The sequence below is a fragment of the Manis pentadactyla genome, chromosome 11 (assembly GCF_030020395.1).
Source record: "Manis pentadactyla isolate mManPen7 chromosome 11, mManPen7.hap1, whole genome shotgun sequence".
In the NCBI taxonomy this organism is placed as follows: domain Eukaryota; kingdom Metazoa; phylum Chordata; class Mammalia; order Pholidota; family Manidae; genus Manis; species Manis pentadactyla.
The window spans coordinates 28820628-28836583 of NC_080029.1; the positions used below are offsets into that span (position 1 = coordinate 28820628).

Below are 15956 nucleotides of genomic sequence, written 5' to 3' on the forward strand. Positions count from 1 at the left end.
ACCAGAACCTTCTATCCATTAGCACTTCAAAAAGTATCACAGAAGCAATGTTTACAATCTCAAAGTAAGTTTATTAAAAATTCCATTTAAAGAAGCACCAACAGAAAAGTACATTTCTGTCTCTCACTATATCTCAAGGTAACAACTAACCCTCAAGCTCCTATAACATGGTTACTTAAGTATTGATTCCATTTTCTTTCTTCACTCTCAGAGATATATGTCAACAAAATTTGTACTCCTCAAAAACAAATATCTTCATGGGACTTTTTATCATAATCTTCTCCAGCACAAAGGTCTTGTGGCTTGCTTTAATGACTCCAGATAGCACTTAACTAGTTTCTCCTTTACTTAGAAAACCACCAGAAGCACTTTTAAAATTATCTTTGTATTGTAATGCTAAGAAGTTTTCAAATGCTAAATGAGCTTCTGACTTACTCTTTTTCCACAAAAGAATTTAAGCAGCTTTGATTTTACTTTGACAACTTTCTGGACAGGCAGCCTAAGTTCTGATTATATGGATGGGCTGGGACAGCCTCATACCAACAGTAAATGTAACCAATCTCCAAACCTCATTCTGTAATTAAAATTAACAAAAATAATTAGAAATTAATTTAAAACTTTAGGAATACATCCTGGAAAGGCTACTCTCGAGTTTTAAGAGACCCAGAGCAAGTAAATTTCCCTAGCCCTACGAGAGTCTTTGTGAAAGTGGTAGACCCTAAAAAGAGCAAGGATAGTGACACATCCTCTATCTGGAGATTTATTTTTTCTCCTTCCATCCCACTCCACTTCAGTGAACCATCTGTGATACATTAGATTATTCTTCAGCAAATATTCACTCCCTCCCCCAGCATCCCCAAGAGAGGAACATACTTCTCCAGTAAAGTTTGCCTTGGCTCTGTGACTTGCTTTGGCCTCAAGGTGGGTGCAGTTTACTACCCACCCTATTGATGCTGTGGGGCACAAACATATGACTTGTTTGGTCAACAGGGTCTTAGAGGATGTGGCACAAGCAGACACTTGGACTGTGCTTGTGCAGTTGGCTTTGCTTTCTTGTACTCCTCTGGTTGCCCTGAGAAGAGTCACTGCCCCTTCAACCTGCTCCCCAGAATAAGACACACAAAGCAGAACTGCCCTAGTTGATCCACAGACCTATACCTTGAAGCAGAGCCTTGAGTGAGAAAAAATGCTCTAAGGCACTAAATTTGGGGCAGTCTGCTGCATAGAGTTACTGTAATTGTTTTTAAATAATAAATATGGGCTTAGGAGATGCAATGAAAAGAAACAAAGACTTAGAAATTCGGAGTACCTTATCTGAAACCCTTAGGACCAAATGTGTTTAAAATTCTTTTTTTCTTTTTAAATAAAGGTAATATGATAAAATTATCATGTTTTATAATGCCCCTCAGGGTCTTAAAAAGAACTACAAAATCAAACACATTAGTAAATATATAGTCAAACGTATAAATAGTCTTAAATTATATAAATAGGTTCAGTTTAGACTGTCCTGTCAAAGGAACTATGAAAAGCCTTTCAGATTTTTTAGGGGCTTTTAGATTTCAGAATTGTGGATATGGGACTACGGTCCTATATTATCAATATCTGTATAATTATAAAGAATCTTTCCCTCAAAAACATTTATTTTAGTAACTCTAAATGGAAGGTATGATTACCCCGAGTCGTTATTTCAAATTCACTGTGGAAATGGGTCAAGTGCAACTAATCTTTAATGAAAAAAATGAGTACTCACGTCTAATTAATCATTGGTTATATTTAGCAATGCTCCAATCCTCACTTTTACTTTAGATCAACTTAAGAACTGTACAAGGCATTGTGAAAATCAAATACTAATACCCTTTAATCAACTAACACTTACTGGGTTTCTTCTACATAACCAGACATTGATAGGTGCTGGGGATGCCAATGCATCAGAAAATGCTTGTTTACTTAAGTTGTTCACTATCTAAACGGGGAGACAGACAAGCACATTTTTATGTTAGTCACATGTTGACATAAAAACATTTTAAGTGTACTGAGTTACATAAAATATATTATTCAAATTAATTTTACCTATTTCCTTCTACCTTTAAAAAATGTGATTAGAAATTTAAAGTCAACATTTGTAGCTCACATTGTCCATTGGACAGTGCTGTTCTAAATCTTCAGTTCTTTCTGCTATACCAGACCTAACATGAACATCCCTGACCTTTTCCTTCCTGAAGCTTCCCTCCCTTCCTCAGCCTTTGTGACACTGCTCTACGAAGCTTTTCCTCCCAACACTCATTCCCCTCAGCTGGTTCCCTGTCCTCCTTCCACCTCTCTCATTGTAAGTGTTCTTAAGGGTCTGCCTGGGCTCCTTGTCCCCTTCCTTTCCTCAGGCATCTTCTCCACTGCTCCAACAACAGCTGGTAAGTCTACTTAAGTGACTCTTATGTCTACAGCTCCAGGCCTATCCACAGGACATTTTCACTTGCTGGCACTTCAAAAGTGATACTTCAAACCATTTCTTCATTTTCCTCTCAACTAGTTCTTTGCTCCTAACTTTCTCATTTCTGTGATAGTTTCCTCCCGTCTCCAAACTTAAAGCCTCCTAGTCAACTTTACACCTTATTCCTGGCTCCTCAATTGGCTTCCATGTCCTGTATGTGTTTTTCCTCCTTTCTAAGCCTCTGCCATCACTGAAGATCAAACTCATTATATCTCACCTGTATTATACAAAAGTTACCTCTATTCTCTTATCCGTTCTCCTTCCTACTACCAGATTAATGCGCCGAAAGAAAAGCTCTGACCCCAACAGTGCAACACTCAGAATACCTTCCCAATCTGGCTGGCACCCATCCCATGAAGGAGAGGCAGTACTAGGGGTCCCTGAAGATTTTTCAGACTATATCCAAAAGAAGTCTCTCCCTACCATCTGATATAATATGAGTGGGAGAGCAGGAGCAAAGGGAACCTGGATTGAGAGAGAGGGAGACAAAGAGAGAAAAGAGAACCATATAAGCTTTGGTAACAGACAAATGGTATAACTTTCCTGCTAGGATGATTCTCAGAGACCAACTCCAGTCCTCCGGTTCTCGCCAAATGGAAACTGATGCAGCAGTCTAGGACTAGCAGCAGCCACTAACTTAAAATTCAGTGATAAATCATATCCATTTACAGGAAAATATACCCAGACTGTGGTAACTGTCTATCCAAGGCCCAGAGTAGAAGAATGGAAAATCAAATGATAGATGTCACTTCTATCATTTTTTTGGTGGGGTAACGATGGGGAGAGGAATCCATACACTCAATAAATAGGCTTCTTTTTTCGTTGTTAAGGGCTTGTTATTAAATGGGAGTGAGGGACCTTATCTGCGTAAGAGTTGAGATCTGAAATAGGCTTTTGCAGGTGACTGAAATTAGCCAAATACAACAAGCTCCAATCTACTTCCCTGTTTTATTTACCCCTCCTTCATAACAGTTATTTAATGTTCAGACTGGGTCACTGAACCCTTACTGTCCAGGGGGCTCCTATTTGCAGGACACCTTCTGATTAAAATTCCCTCCCCACTTCAACTCCAACGGTGAAAACCTTTCCATTGTAAAAGATAATTCAAATCACAAGATTCCCTTAATCACGTGATCTCTACCTGCCTCAAACTTGAGAGAATGTTGTAACCTTCACACCGTGCTGTCATAGTTATTATACATGCCATATAGTTATTTGCAAACTATTTTTATCTCCCACAGTAACCCTTTAATACTTTATTTTTCTTGTCCAAAACAGGCAAGCAATGCTTTAAAAATTATTAAATTACTTTCCGACTGGAGAAGCAGATATTTGAAACAATCTGAGCGGGAAGAAAACGTAAATATCTAAGACACACGCAAACCACTTGACATACATGCCTCATGACAATCCCGATCAAGACAAAACATCAGACCCTTTTTCCACCCTGAACGGAGGCTTAAGGAACTTAGCCCTTAAGCGCCACTCGAATTCCTTAACAAGGACACACTCAGGGCATGAGGTGCGGAGTTTCACTAGTTGCTCAACCAGACCCAGCCCAAGGCTCTTCCTCTTTCTCCTACTCCACTCCAGCTCAGACGGCCAATCCCGGCCCAAGGCACCTGCGCCCTCGGATGTCTTTGGGACACCAGCACTTCCGGACCAAGGCTCCGAAGGGGAGGCTCTCTAACCTGACCGCGCGCTGCGCCCATAGCCCCGAGTAACCGGCCGCCCCTCCTCTTTCCCCACGGGTTCCTCGGTCTCCGCCCAACCTCGCTCCGCTCATCCTCGAGGACACCGGCTAAGCGGCCCGGGCGGCGACAAAGGGCCAGGCCCTGCCAGCGGCCGCCCGTATCGGCACCGGTGACCAGTGCCTTCGTCTGAACCCAGACCCCTCATCACGCACCTACGCTTTCCTCGCCGCCGCCACCGGCCGGTCGCAACCAAGGTTCCTTCCCGAGCAGCCGCTGTTTTGTTTCCGATGTGAAATCGCGGCCTCAAAAAACTGCCCAGCCGAGGCCCCGCCCCAACGGCTTCACCTGTGTCGTCATTTCCGGCTGTTGTCGTTGGAGGCCAACCCTCCGGGGGAGGAGCGAGGCCCACGGACAAAAGGAAAAGGGGTGGGGCTTCCAGTGGTGCGCGCGGATGGCGGAGGAAAACCCTGCGTTCCAGCCGGCCTCCGGAACCTAGGGGAACCCTGCCCACGAAGAAGAGTGAGTCTGAGGTTGTCTGGGATGAGGAACTGTTCTTGAGCTGCGGGACCAGAGTTTCTGCATAAAGTGGATCCTGCGTGTGCTTCTCCAGGCTACAAGTGATGGCATCTTAAATCTAACGTTTCGTCATTTCTCTGTAGTACCTATTTGTAGTGTTTCTCGGTGTGAATCAGCTGCACCACAATCAAGAGGCTGCTAATTAAAATTGCAAATATCTGTGCACTCCACCCGCTACCCAATGAATCAAAACTTTTAAGAGGAAGCGAGAACCTGAGAGACTGCATTTAAAACAAACATCGCCTGGTAATTATTGCTGGGCTCCAAGTTTCGTGGCAAACTTCCGGAGAGCAGAAATGTGTCTTACCTTTGTAATCCCCAAATAAAAAAAAGAGTATCTGGTACACGGTGAGTTGCTCCACGGTCACTTATTTTTGCATCTGTCTGCTTTTTGGCCAAATTGCGGTAAAGACAATACCAATAACTAACCCCTTAAGTAAATAACCGACTCGCACTCACCTGGAAGCTAAAAGTAAATAATGACTACTACCAGGTAAAACCAAATGTGAACAATGGAGAAATGTTCACACTACAACTAACCAGAAAACTGAAAATGAAATCAACTGAATGAGTTACTTGCAAATTCCTCCTCCAAGATAGCTCTTCATATTCCTAAAGCATCAATCCCAATCGCCCCCCACCTCCAATACATGAACAAATTTAAACAGGTTTTACCCACAACTTAATATTTAACCAAGTTTTCCCATTAACAGAAAACAGATTAGTTGAATAAAGTCTCACCACCCTCCCAAAAAAAGATATATTTTTTAAAGTCATCTCCTCTTTCCTTCCTTCAGATTCCCAAGAGAAGGAATTTTTGCCTGTTTGTTCAGTTATATATTGCAAATGCTGAGAACAGTGCCTTAGCACATAAAACAGTTCAATACATTTGTCAAGTATAGTCTAAAGCCCATCCATTTGTGATCTAGTTCAATCTCTTAAATCAATCTGGTAATATAAGTATAAAGTCTTAAAATGCTGGTAAACTATTCTTAGAAATCTCAAAAAAAAGTTTTGTGCAAAGATGTTTGTGGAGATCATAGCAAAAATTGGAAAGCTAAAATTCCTACAAAAAAATTATGGTTCACCCACTTCACAGAATGTCAGTAAAATTGTTTATGAAGATTATGTATAACAGAAACATTCCTGTTGTTAAAAACTAAAGACACAGATTTATACGTATAAATACAACTATGTCAAAGACATTCCTGCAAAAAGGACAGAAAAAGATGACAAAAAAGCAACGAGTGACCTTTAATAACTAGACAACAGATAACTTTTCTCTCCAGTTTTCTTTATTTCTTCATCTTCTTAAGGATATGAATACTCAAGATTTGCCAGAGAGTCAGCAAAGACACTGGGAATGACACAGACCAGAACAAGGCAAAAATTGTATCCTAGACACCATGAATAAGAGTCCGAAATAGCTTACGTCCATAGTGCTAAGAGAGTAACTAGGGTGTAGCCTCTTACAAGGGCAGTCTCATTTAGGTTATCACCAGTCATCAGTGGAATGGTGAGATACAAGTTGAGATGAGAAATTTGGAGGATACATTAAACTATAAACTACTCTCTGTGGAATCTTTATAGTGTAGTGAATAGGAGATAGGATTCCAGGTTAAGTTTTTGTGTTCTTTAAAACTTATTCGACAGAAGGAAAAAGAAAATGGAAATACATGAGCAAGGCTCAAGAAACTGCAAAATGTGGTTAGAAACCAGAGCCAGTGGAGTGGAGAAGGTCTTCTGGATAGGATGGATGGGAGTATTTATCATTAACTATAAAAAGCAAAGGTTTAACTTGGTGAAGGGGGGAGCCTAGTAAACATAATGTTCCTAAAAAAAAACAAAGGTTTAAGGTGCACAACATCATAAAAATTGGAGAGCTAGAACTGGATAGAACATGCTTAATGACTTTTAGTTTTGTTAAATCTGAGAGTTATTTGCTAAGGGATAAAACCAAATTAGTATTTTTTCCATACTTACTATAGCACTGGAGGCTTAAAAACAGTAAAAGCTGCACTGTGTGGGAAGGAGCTGAAGTTCAGTAAAAGAATTGAGAAAAATAGTATGGTGGATTCAGATTATCTGCAATGGTGCATTTACATTTTCCCCATTTGTGTTTGTATACCTGGATGCAGGAAGGGAGAAACAAGTGATAAACAAAAAGTGAATGGTGGCAAGAACTTATAGTAAGTGGTGAAAAATGAAGCAGACAGGAAATCCAAAGTGCTGAACCTGTTAGAACTATTTGAGGAAGGGGGCTATAAGAGACCAGAGAAGCTAGAGGAGCCACTAGTCACTAGTCCAAGCCAGGACCTAATCAATCAGACCCAAGGCCAGTTCTTTACACCATTGATTCTAAGGCAATCCAATTCAGTAACACTTCCTACATAAACAAGTTTTTTTTTTTTGGTAATGTCAATGACTTGTATGGAAGTAGAACTGAAATATGAGATTAAATATTGTCATCAGGCCTGGGTGCTTGGCCACATTCTATCATACTAGCTCTCACATCGTTCTGAGTCTTTGCAAGGATCTCCTTAAATTAGGAGCTGCTAAAGATGAAGGACTGGCTTTATCACTCAGCATGTATTGTTTGCCTCTAGATCTGTTCATGTTTGTCAGTATCTTATTAAATCTAATCACCTTTTTAACCAAGAATATGGACCTTTTTTAAAAAAACCTGCCTCAGTAATATACTTAACAAGTGAAACTTTAGTATGTAGCTTTCAAACCTACAGCAACAGTCTTTTCACCTGGGTATATATGACAGTATTTTTAAATTGACGAGAAAAAAAAAAAGAACCTTTATAGTTTCTGGATTCTATAGTGTAGTTCACTAGTTTTTATATTATAAAAAAGAGGAAGTTGTTTAGAACTATTTTAAAATCCCTACTTTTTGTTTCAACAACTTTGCTAAAAATGTTTCCTACAGGACAATTTTACTAACAAGCACTTTCCTCTGCACTTAGGTCAGTATCAGCATTGTGGATAAAGTGAAGGTTCCTGTGGTCAGGATTCTCACCTGGCCCTGGTCAGCTAGCTCACTACGCACATGTGGGCAATATTGTTATTGACTCTATATAAAGAGCTCTGCCCAGTGCTCTGGGTGACACGGTGGCATAGCTGCAAGGGAGCAGAGATGACTGGAGTGGTGGCAGCACCAAGGACAGAGATGGAGATAGCTGCTGGGGTAGAGAGGCCCAGAGGCAGAGACTGGCTTGCTGCATGCAGACATGCACTGTGTGGACAGGATTCTAGTGATTGACCTGCCATTGTGGGAATAAAGTTGGGTGTGACCCTTTCACCCCAAGAACGTGTCCAATGTTGTTCCTTGGTCTCATCGAATCCATAGTGAACTTGTCCAGGGTTGAAACCCATTGGCAAGAAAAGCATCTAGGCCACACCTGTTCAAAGTAACTTTCTGCAATCATTATGGTCTATATTCTACAATGTCCATCCAATATTGGTAGCCACTAGTTATTTATGGCTATTAGATGCTTGAAATATATTGTAATAAAACTGGGTTTTTAATTTTACTGACTTTTGGACACTTGAAATATGGTTAGTGTGATTAAAGAACTGAGTTAAATTTAATTTAAAAACCTGATAGTGCTGATCTAGACCATGAATTAGAATCCCATATACAGGCCTCTAGATACCCATCTGTCAAGAACATTTGTAGCAGTGCTGCATTGGGTAGACAGACTATGTGAGCTCTAAGGTTATCACTGCTGAGAATCTTTTACATTTTTTCCTCTCAACCTTTAAGTTAACTGAAGTTTGACAGTTCATATTTTGTATTTATGTCTACTAATGTTCCTCATTCTTCTCCACCCTAGATTGTTCAGGGATATCTTAAGTCTGTCACTGCACCTATTTTATAACATGAATGGCAGGCAGCACATATTAGGTGTGCTTCAATGGCTAAATATAAAGTTATACACAAAAAACAGAAGGGCTACCTGCTTAACAATTCAGATACCACCCTGTTTAAGAATCGAAGTCATCAATCCAATGCATATGTGATGTAGTAGAACAGTCTGACTTTGATGTGTCATTTAATTCAAACAACGTGGCTTGGAAAGAAATTTTACTTATTTTTGCTTATAGAAAGTCTTCTCTGCCTAGGCGTTTTAGACTGCCATTCTTAATTTGGCCTTCATGAGTCAAAATAATAAAATCAAAGGCAAAGAATCTGTCAAGCTAAAAACGAAAATGCAAGCATTCAAATGCAAGTAAATTTCAATAATTTAATATTTCAAAAAATCTACAGTTCATCAAAAATTATCAGCTAACTTTGGTTCTATAGTATGAATGTAATAGTAATGGTTCCTGGGTTTGAAAATATATGACTTTCCCAGTTTTCTTCCTGACACACTGTTTCTTTGCCTATCTGGGTTTCCTTCGGATTCCCTTTATATCCAGTGGCACTCACAGAACAAATTCACCATCTTCTTGCTGAGCAAAACTATTGCTAAATTTCCTACTGTTAAAAGAAGGTTGGAATATGACCTGGAAAAATCTGTAACCATTTTGTCATAAAACCTTTTGGCAGTTTTTGGGTATAAACTGGAAACATTCACTGAACTTATTAGAAAAAGGGGGGTAAATAAGCCTCACATAACTGTTTATTTTCACTTAAATTTTTTATTCATATGAAGGGAGGAAAAAATGTTAATAGTGTTTAGTCTGGTTCCCAAGCTTAACGTTTTCTCAATTTGTCCACCATATCTACTATTCCTGCCTGATTAGAACCTGATACAGCACTCTCCACAAAATAATTAGCCTCTACTGTATTACATGAAGATTATCAGACACTACATTAAGATTTAATTAACAACAAAGTTCTCTAATAAGGAAATGTTCTGAAACTGGCTGGGAATAAAGCCTAGAATATTAGAACTGTTCTTGAGCATCATTTTTAGATTATGTTCATGAACATACATAATGTGTATCTGTTTATTTGCCCCCCCCCAAATACTTTTCTCTTTAAAATCTACTTACAAAGAAAACTAAACTCCAATTGTGTAGTCTGTTAGAATTAAGTACAATACAGGTATCCTCCACTTTTCAAGTTTGTTACACCACTTAACTTTCACTAAAGATTTACATTAGTACCTGTTTTTGCTAGCCAAATGAAATCCAGAGGATTTTCACTATTATGAAAAAAGGCAAAAAGTGGAAATAGCATTTAGCGTTTTTCTGCAGGAGTGGCACCACCCAGCTCCTCCTCCAGAAATTACACTCAGCATCTCAGAATCAAGCTGCCATAGCCTTGAATTGTGAGCATTTGTGCTTTATCTCAATTTATTTGTGCATTTGTAAGCAAGATGTATCCCTAAGGTATCAGAAAAGTCTAAGAGAGGTTACACTTAGGGTCTGGGAACACTCAAAAGTTTTTACATATAAACTTGCTATATGCCATCTTGGCTTACAAAAGGTTTCATAGGAATGGTCTATATCTGATATGAGGGAAACTTGTACTAAGTAGATATTTGAACTGCTAATCAAAGTGTAGTCCTTGGATCAGTGAGCATTGGCATCACGTGGGAACTGATACCTGAAAACACCTCAGGACCCATGCTAGCCCTACTAAATCAATCTGCATTATAACAACATCCCCCAGGTGATGCAGGTACATGTTAAAGTTTGACAATAACTACTTTCTCCTGTAGACAGATGTACATATTTAAAATTACTTTGTTTATAGGGCCAAGTAAAGAAGAAATGTATTGGTTTTCTAACTGCCAGATCAAGAATGGTTCTCAAGACTTTCATTTAATTTTGTAACAACTTGAATGAACAATACAGATTAAGGTTTCCAAACTGAAATTAATCAATGGGAAAATGGTAAAAACAGGTCAGAAAGCTCAAGCCATTTATTAGAAATGTTCCCATATACTATCCCCAACACTAGAATATGCCAGTTATACACGTCCAATTAACATGCAAATCTGAAAAAAAAACAAACTCTGAAAACCTTTAAGTTTGGTGGCAAAATCTGACTTGACCTGACATTAAGCTATTAACTCAGTGACTATGATCATTCTCGGTCTGCTGCAGAAATGTTAATGAATTTGGGGTCCTGACACAAATCTCACTGGATGTGTATGCCCCAAGGGTTCCAGATAAAGGCCCTTTAAGATAAACAGAGTGAGAACACTTGGAGAGAGACCAGAGTAAGGGAAATTAAATCCATCTGAATAAATTTCCTTGATAATATTAAATAAAAACAATCTCATACAATGCCTTAGAAGCAATAATAAAGGCAAGATAGAGAGGCATAATAAACTGGTCAAGGTGTTAGGCTTTGAGTCAATCTGAGAAAAGGTAGTAAATGAAATCTGTAAATGTCAAGGAACATATTTCTGAAATTTTCCCTTGAGAAATGAGAATTTGAGAACTGAAAATATTAGAACTAAAAGAGGTGTATCTCCATAGGTGTACAGATTAATCCAAAATATGGCAAATGGCCTCTTTGATCTTCAGTTGCTAATACTTACAAACATCAAGTTCATCAAAAATTTAGCCCATATTTTCAAGTTAAGTTTCCAGTATGCACTGCACAATTATATGCCATTTATTTATTAACAAGACTCTGAAAGAATGAGTCCCCAAGATCAAATATATACATTTTTAATATCTAAAGTTAATTTACATAATGGAACCATGTCATAGTCCAATGTTAAGAACAGTGTTTTCAAATGTTCTCTTAAGATGTAATTTAAAAAAAAATTTAGTAACTCAAGCTCAGTTACACTTTTTAACACTCCCCACCCCAATCTTTATTTTTCTTTTAAATTAAATATTTAGACATGGGAATGGTTGCACCTAATTTGTGTTAAGAACCGTTTAAAACTTATTACATTTTCAGATAATTTTGCTCCCTGGTGAAGCTCTGACCTACAATGAAGAAAAGCTCCATTACGTCTCTAGGAAGACCATCAATATATTTTTTAAACTTTGATGAGCAGAGGTAAACAGGTGTGTGGATATGCACACACAAGATATAAAATCTTTACAAAAAATAAGTGAAAACACAAATTGTGGTAACTGCTTTAAATGACTTACTTTATCCTCAAATATAGGATGTAAACTTTGCAGACTGGCATGCTAAATTTCTATTAAATTTGTCACACTTTCCTACTCCGTAAAATTACTTAAATTTTGCCTTTCATTTTTAAAAAGGATTTTTTTCACTTATGCTTTTCAGATTGTTTTTTAAACAAAGGTGTACACCAAAATTAAACTAAGGATGAGTTAGTGCAAAAATGCATTAAATAAAGCTCTCCAGAATCTAAGGATCTGCTTCATTTCCGGACAATGCAATTAGAGGTGAAAGCCACTAGGATTCACTCACACTCTAAAAGAGAGGCTTAAGCAGACAGATCAACAGGAAAAAGCCATTCTGTTCAACAGACTGCTGCTTGCCACAAGAGAGTATAGCACGCACTGGGAGACTAATAACCAATTATTCCAGACAACTGGGTTGACACAATACCATGTTTCCCTTACAATTCTATTCTTCAACTAGGACATGTTTAATATTAAGGGAGCCCTCCAAAGCAAAGTAGGGAAAATTAAGACTCACACATACATTCACACAAACACATTCATACAAAGACACAGTAGGAAGGGACTGTCCCCTAATTTTTGCACTCTAATTTTAAGTTCCATGCCTTTACGAGGGGTTGTCATTTCTGATCAAGGGGGGAAAGGGTAATGGGTATGATTGGTATTCTTTCAATTAAAATTGTTCATGTTGGTTCCTATACAGTATAGATCAATATTAAGTGCAATTCTGCAAAAGAATTGGGGAGTCATTTTAATATTTACAAGAAACAAATCAGCAGAACAAGATTATATCAGATAGGCTGTGTACAGTAGCTGCGGCTTATAAAACATACCAGTATTTTGTACCTGGTGAGTATAAAGAGAACCAAGGTAGGATTCAGATGTCTTTACAACCAAGGGAGTACACAGGGCATCAACAAATTAGAGGACAAAAAAATTCACATTTTCTACATTAAAAAAAAAATTACAGATCCTCACAAATGTCTTTGAAGACAAAGAAAAATCCAAAGTCCTTTAAAGGGTGGGAAAGAAGAAATCTGAAATGGAACTGTAAATGTAAAACGTTTACTTCACAAGACCAATTTTCTTGGCTTCTGTTTCATATATCAATAACCTCCACATTTTGACTATAAAAACTTCTGCTTCCTCATCAAGTACCTAAAAAAGAAAAAGAAGAAACAGTAACATTTCTTAAGATAAGCAATTATCAGCATCTCCAAACAGTCGCAGCTGGTATTAAAAAAGGCTTTTATCTACCAAAACATGTACTTTCAATAAATGACTTGAAGGAAATCTAGCGTGTGAGGAATGTATTGAGCAGTACATGTAAGTTACCAAAAGAAAAAAAGCATTTGGCAAAATTTCAAAAATTACTAAATACTGACACCACTATACTTTTCTGACTCAACTTATATTCTCCCTGTTACTTTTATTAACTTTACAAATACTATATACATTGATACATGTCTTAAAAAATGATTCCCGAGGAGGAGCCAAGATGGTGGTGTGAGTAGGGCAGCGGAAATCTCATCCCAAAATCACATATATTTTTGAAAATACAACAAATACAACTATTCCTAAAAGAGAGACCAGAAGATACAGTACAACATCCAGGGTATGTCTACATTGGCAAGAACTCAGAGCCTCATGAAGGGGGTAAGATATAAGCTGCAGCCCAGCAGGACCTGAGCGCTCCACCCACGCCAGCTCCCCCACGGGACGAGAGGAGTTGGAGAGGGGAGGGAGTGGAAGCCAAGGACTGCTAAATACCCAGCCTTAGTTATCCGCACTGGGAGCGCAGACACACATTCGGTGGTGTTCTGAGTATTAGGGAAATGGAACAGTAAAATCTGCAAGCAGGTCCCCGCAGCTGGTGCCCCAAACCGAGTGCTTTTTGAAAGTCTTAAAGGTACAGGAGCCTCACACCTGGATGGAAGCATCCCAGCACACTCAGCCCAGCAGCTGGGAAACCTGGGGAATTTCAGGCACCCGAGCACCTAGGAGGCAACACAGCTTTGAGGCCGCTCACAGCAATAAACAGCCTCCCATCTATTCCCCTACACCACGGCCCCGCCATAGCAGGGGAGCAGCATGAGCAGCCACGCCCACAACAACGGCCTAGAGCCTTCTACACAGGCACCCAGGCCAGACTCAGAGGCCCAGCAGGAGTGCACAGAGAAAGCTGGGACAGGGCGCCAAGGGTCGCCAATCCTGCAGGAGAGGACACCCACTGCACCTGCCCCTCCCCACAGGACTCTGGGCTACCCAGATGGCTGCCCTGCCCGCGGCGGCTCAAGAAATAAAACCGAAGCTGCTCCAAGTAGGGGAAGGCAACCACCAAGCAGGAAGGGACTTTGTTCTCCCAGCTAACACACGCGCCAACGGCCCACGACTAGCTCTATACCATTAAAAGGCAGAAGAATCTGATCCAGTCCAGAATCACCCAGACAACCCCTGAGAGGAAGCCTGAGGAAATAGATTTAACCAATCTTCCTGGAAAAGAATTCAAAATAAAGGTCATAACCATGCTGACGGACCTGCAGAGAAATATGCAAGAGCTAAAGGAGCAACTTAGGAGGGAGAATACAGAAATGAAACAATCTCTGGAAGGACTTAAGAGCAGACGGGATGAGATGCAAGAGGCCATTAATGGAATAGAAATCAGAGAACAGGAACACAGAGAAGCTAAGGCAGAGAGAGATAAAAGGATCTCCAGGAATGAAAGAATACTAAGAGAACTGTGTGACCAATCCAAATGGAACAATATTCACATTATAGGGTTACCAGAAGAAGAGAGAGAAAAAGGGATAGAAAATGTCTTTGAAGAAATAATTGCTGAAAACTTCCCCGAACTGGGGGAGGAAATAGTTCCTCAGCACATGGAAGCCCACAGAACTCCCAACAGAAGGGACCCAAGGAGGACAACACCAAGACACATAATAAGGAAAATGGCAAAGATCAAGGACAAGGACAGAGTATTAAAGGCAGCCAGGTAGAGAAAAAAGGTCACCTACAAAGGAAAACCCAACAGGCTACTATCATCAGACTTCTCAACAGAAGCCTTACAGGCCACAAGAGAATGGCACGATACATTTAATGCAATGAAACAGAAGGGCGTTGAACCAAGAATACTGTATCCAGCACAATTATCATTTAAATATGAAGGAGGGATTAAACAATTCATAGGCAAGCAGAAGATGAGGGAATTTGCCTCCCACAAACCACCTCTACAAGATATTTTAAAAGGACTGCTCTAGATGGAAGCACTCCTAAGGCAAAATAGATGTCACCAGAGAAAATAAAATCACAACAAAGAAAGTAGACTAACCAAATACTAACTAAAGGCAAAAAATAAAATCAGCTACTCACAAAAGCAGTCAAAGGAAACACAAAGAGCACAGAATAAAACACCTAACATATAAAGAATGGAGGAGGAGGAATAAGGGAGAGAAATAAAGAACCATCAGACTGTGTTTATAATAGCTTAATAAGCAAGTTAAGTTAGGCGGTTAGATAGTAAAGAAGCTACCCTTGAACCTTTGGTAACAAAAAATCTAAACCTGCAATGGCAATAAGTATGTATCTTTCAAAAATCATCCTAAATGTAAATGCAACGAATGCCGCAATCAAAGGACAGAGTAACAGAATGGATAAAAAAGCAAGATGCATCTATATGCTGCTTACAAGAGACTCACCTCAAACCCAAAGACTCACACAGAATAATAAAAGTCAAGGGATGGAAAAAGATATTTCATGCAAACAACAAGGAGAAAAAAGCATGTGTTGCAGTACTAGTATCAGACAAAATGGACTTTAAAACAGAGAAAGTAACAAGAGATAAAGAAGGACATTACATATTGATAAAGGGGTCAGTCCAACAAGAGGATATAACCATTATAAATATATATGCACCCAATACAGGAGCACCAACATCTGTGAAACAAGTACTAACAGAATTAAAGGAGGAAATAGAATGCAATGCATTCATTTCAGGAGACTTCAACATGCCACTCACTCCAAAGGACAGATCCACCAGGCAGAAAATAAGTAAGGACACAGAGGCACTGAACAACACAGTAGAACAGATGGACCCAATAGACATCTACAGAACTCTACACCCA

At 39.2% G+C, this 15956-nt stretch overlaps 2 protein-coding genes across 7 annotated transcripts in view; both read right to left on the minus strand.

Annotated features, from left to right (window-relative positions):
- PSEN1 (presenilin 1) overlaps window positions 1-4528 on the minus strand; it is a 90941-nt gene extending 86413 nt beyond the window's left edge. For 2 of the 5 annotated variants that reach the window (XR_005030463.2, XM_036913278.2), the window contains exon 1: window positions 4395-4528. The gene's annotated coding sequence lies outside the window, so the exon portion shown is untranslated. Of the gene's footprint in view, window positions 1-1876; window positions 1949-2911; window positions 2931-4394 lie in introns of those variants that run through there. The other 3 variants (XM_036913279.2, XM_057488339.1, XM_036913280.2) reach the window with 3 other exon arrangements.
- Window positions 4529-10615: 6087 nt separating this feature from the next.
- The window catches only part of RBM25 (RNA binding motif protein 25), an 87449-nt gene continuing 82108 nt past the window's right edge, over window positions 10616-15956 (minus strand). For both annotated transcript variants that reach the window (XM_036913283.2, XM_036913284.2), the window contains one exon: window positions 10616-12993. In XM_036913283.2, coding sequence (XP_036769178.1) covers window positions 12901-12993 — 93 coding nt within the window. In that variant the 3' untranslated portion in view covers window positions 10616-12900. The remainder of the gene's footprint in view (window positions 12994-15956) is intronic.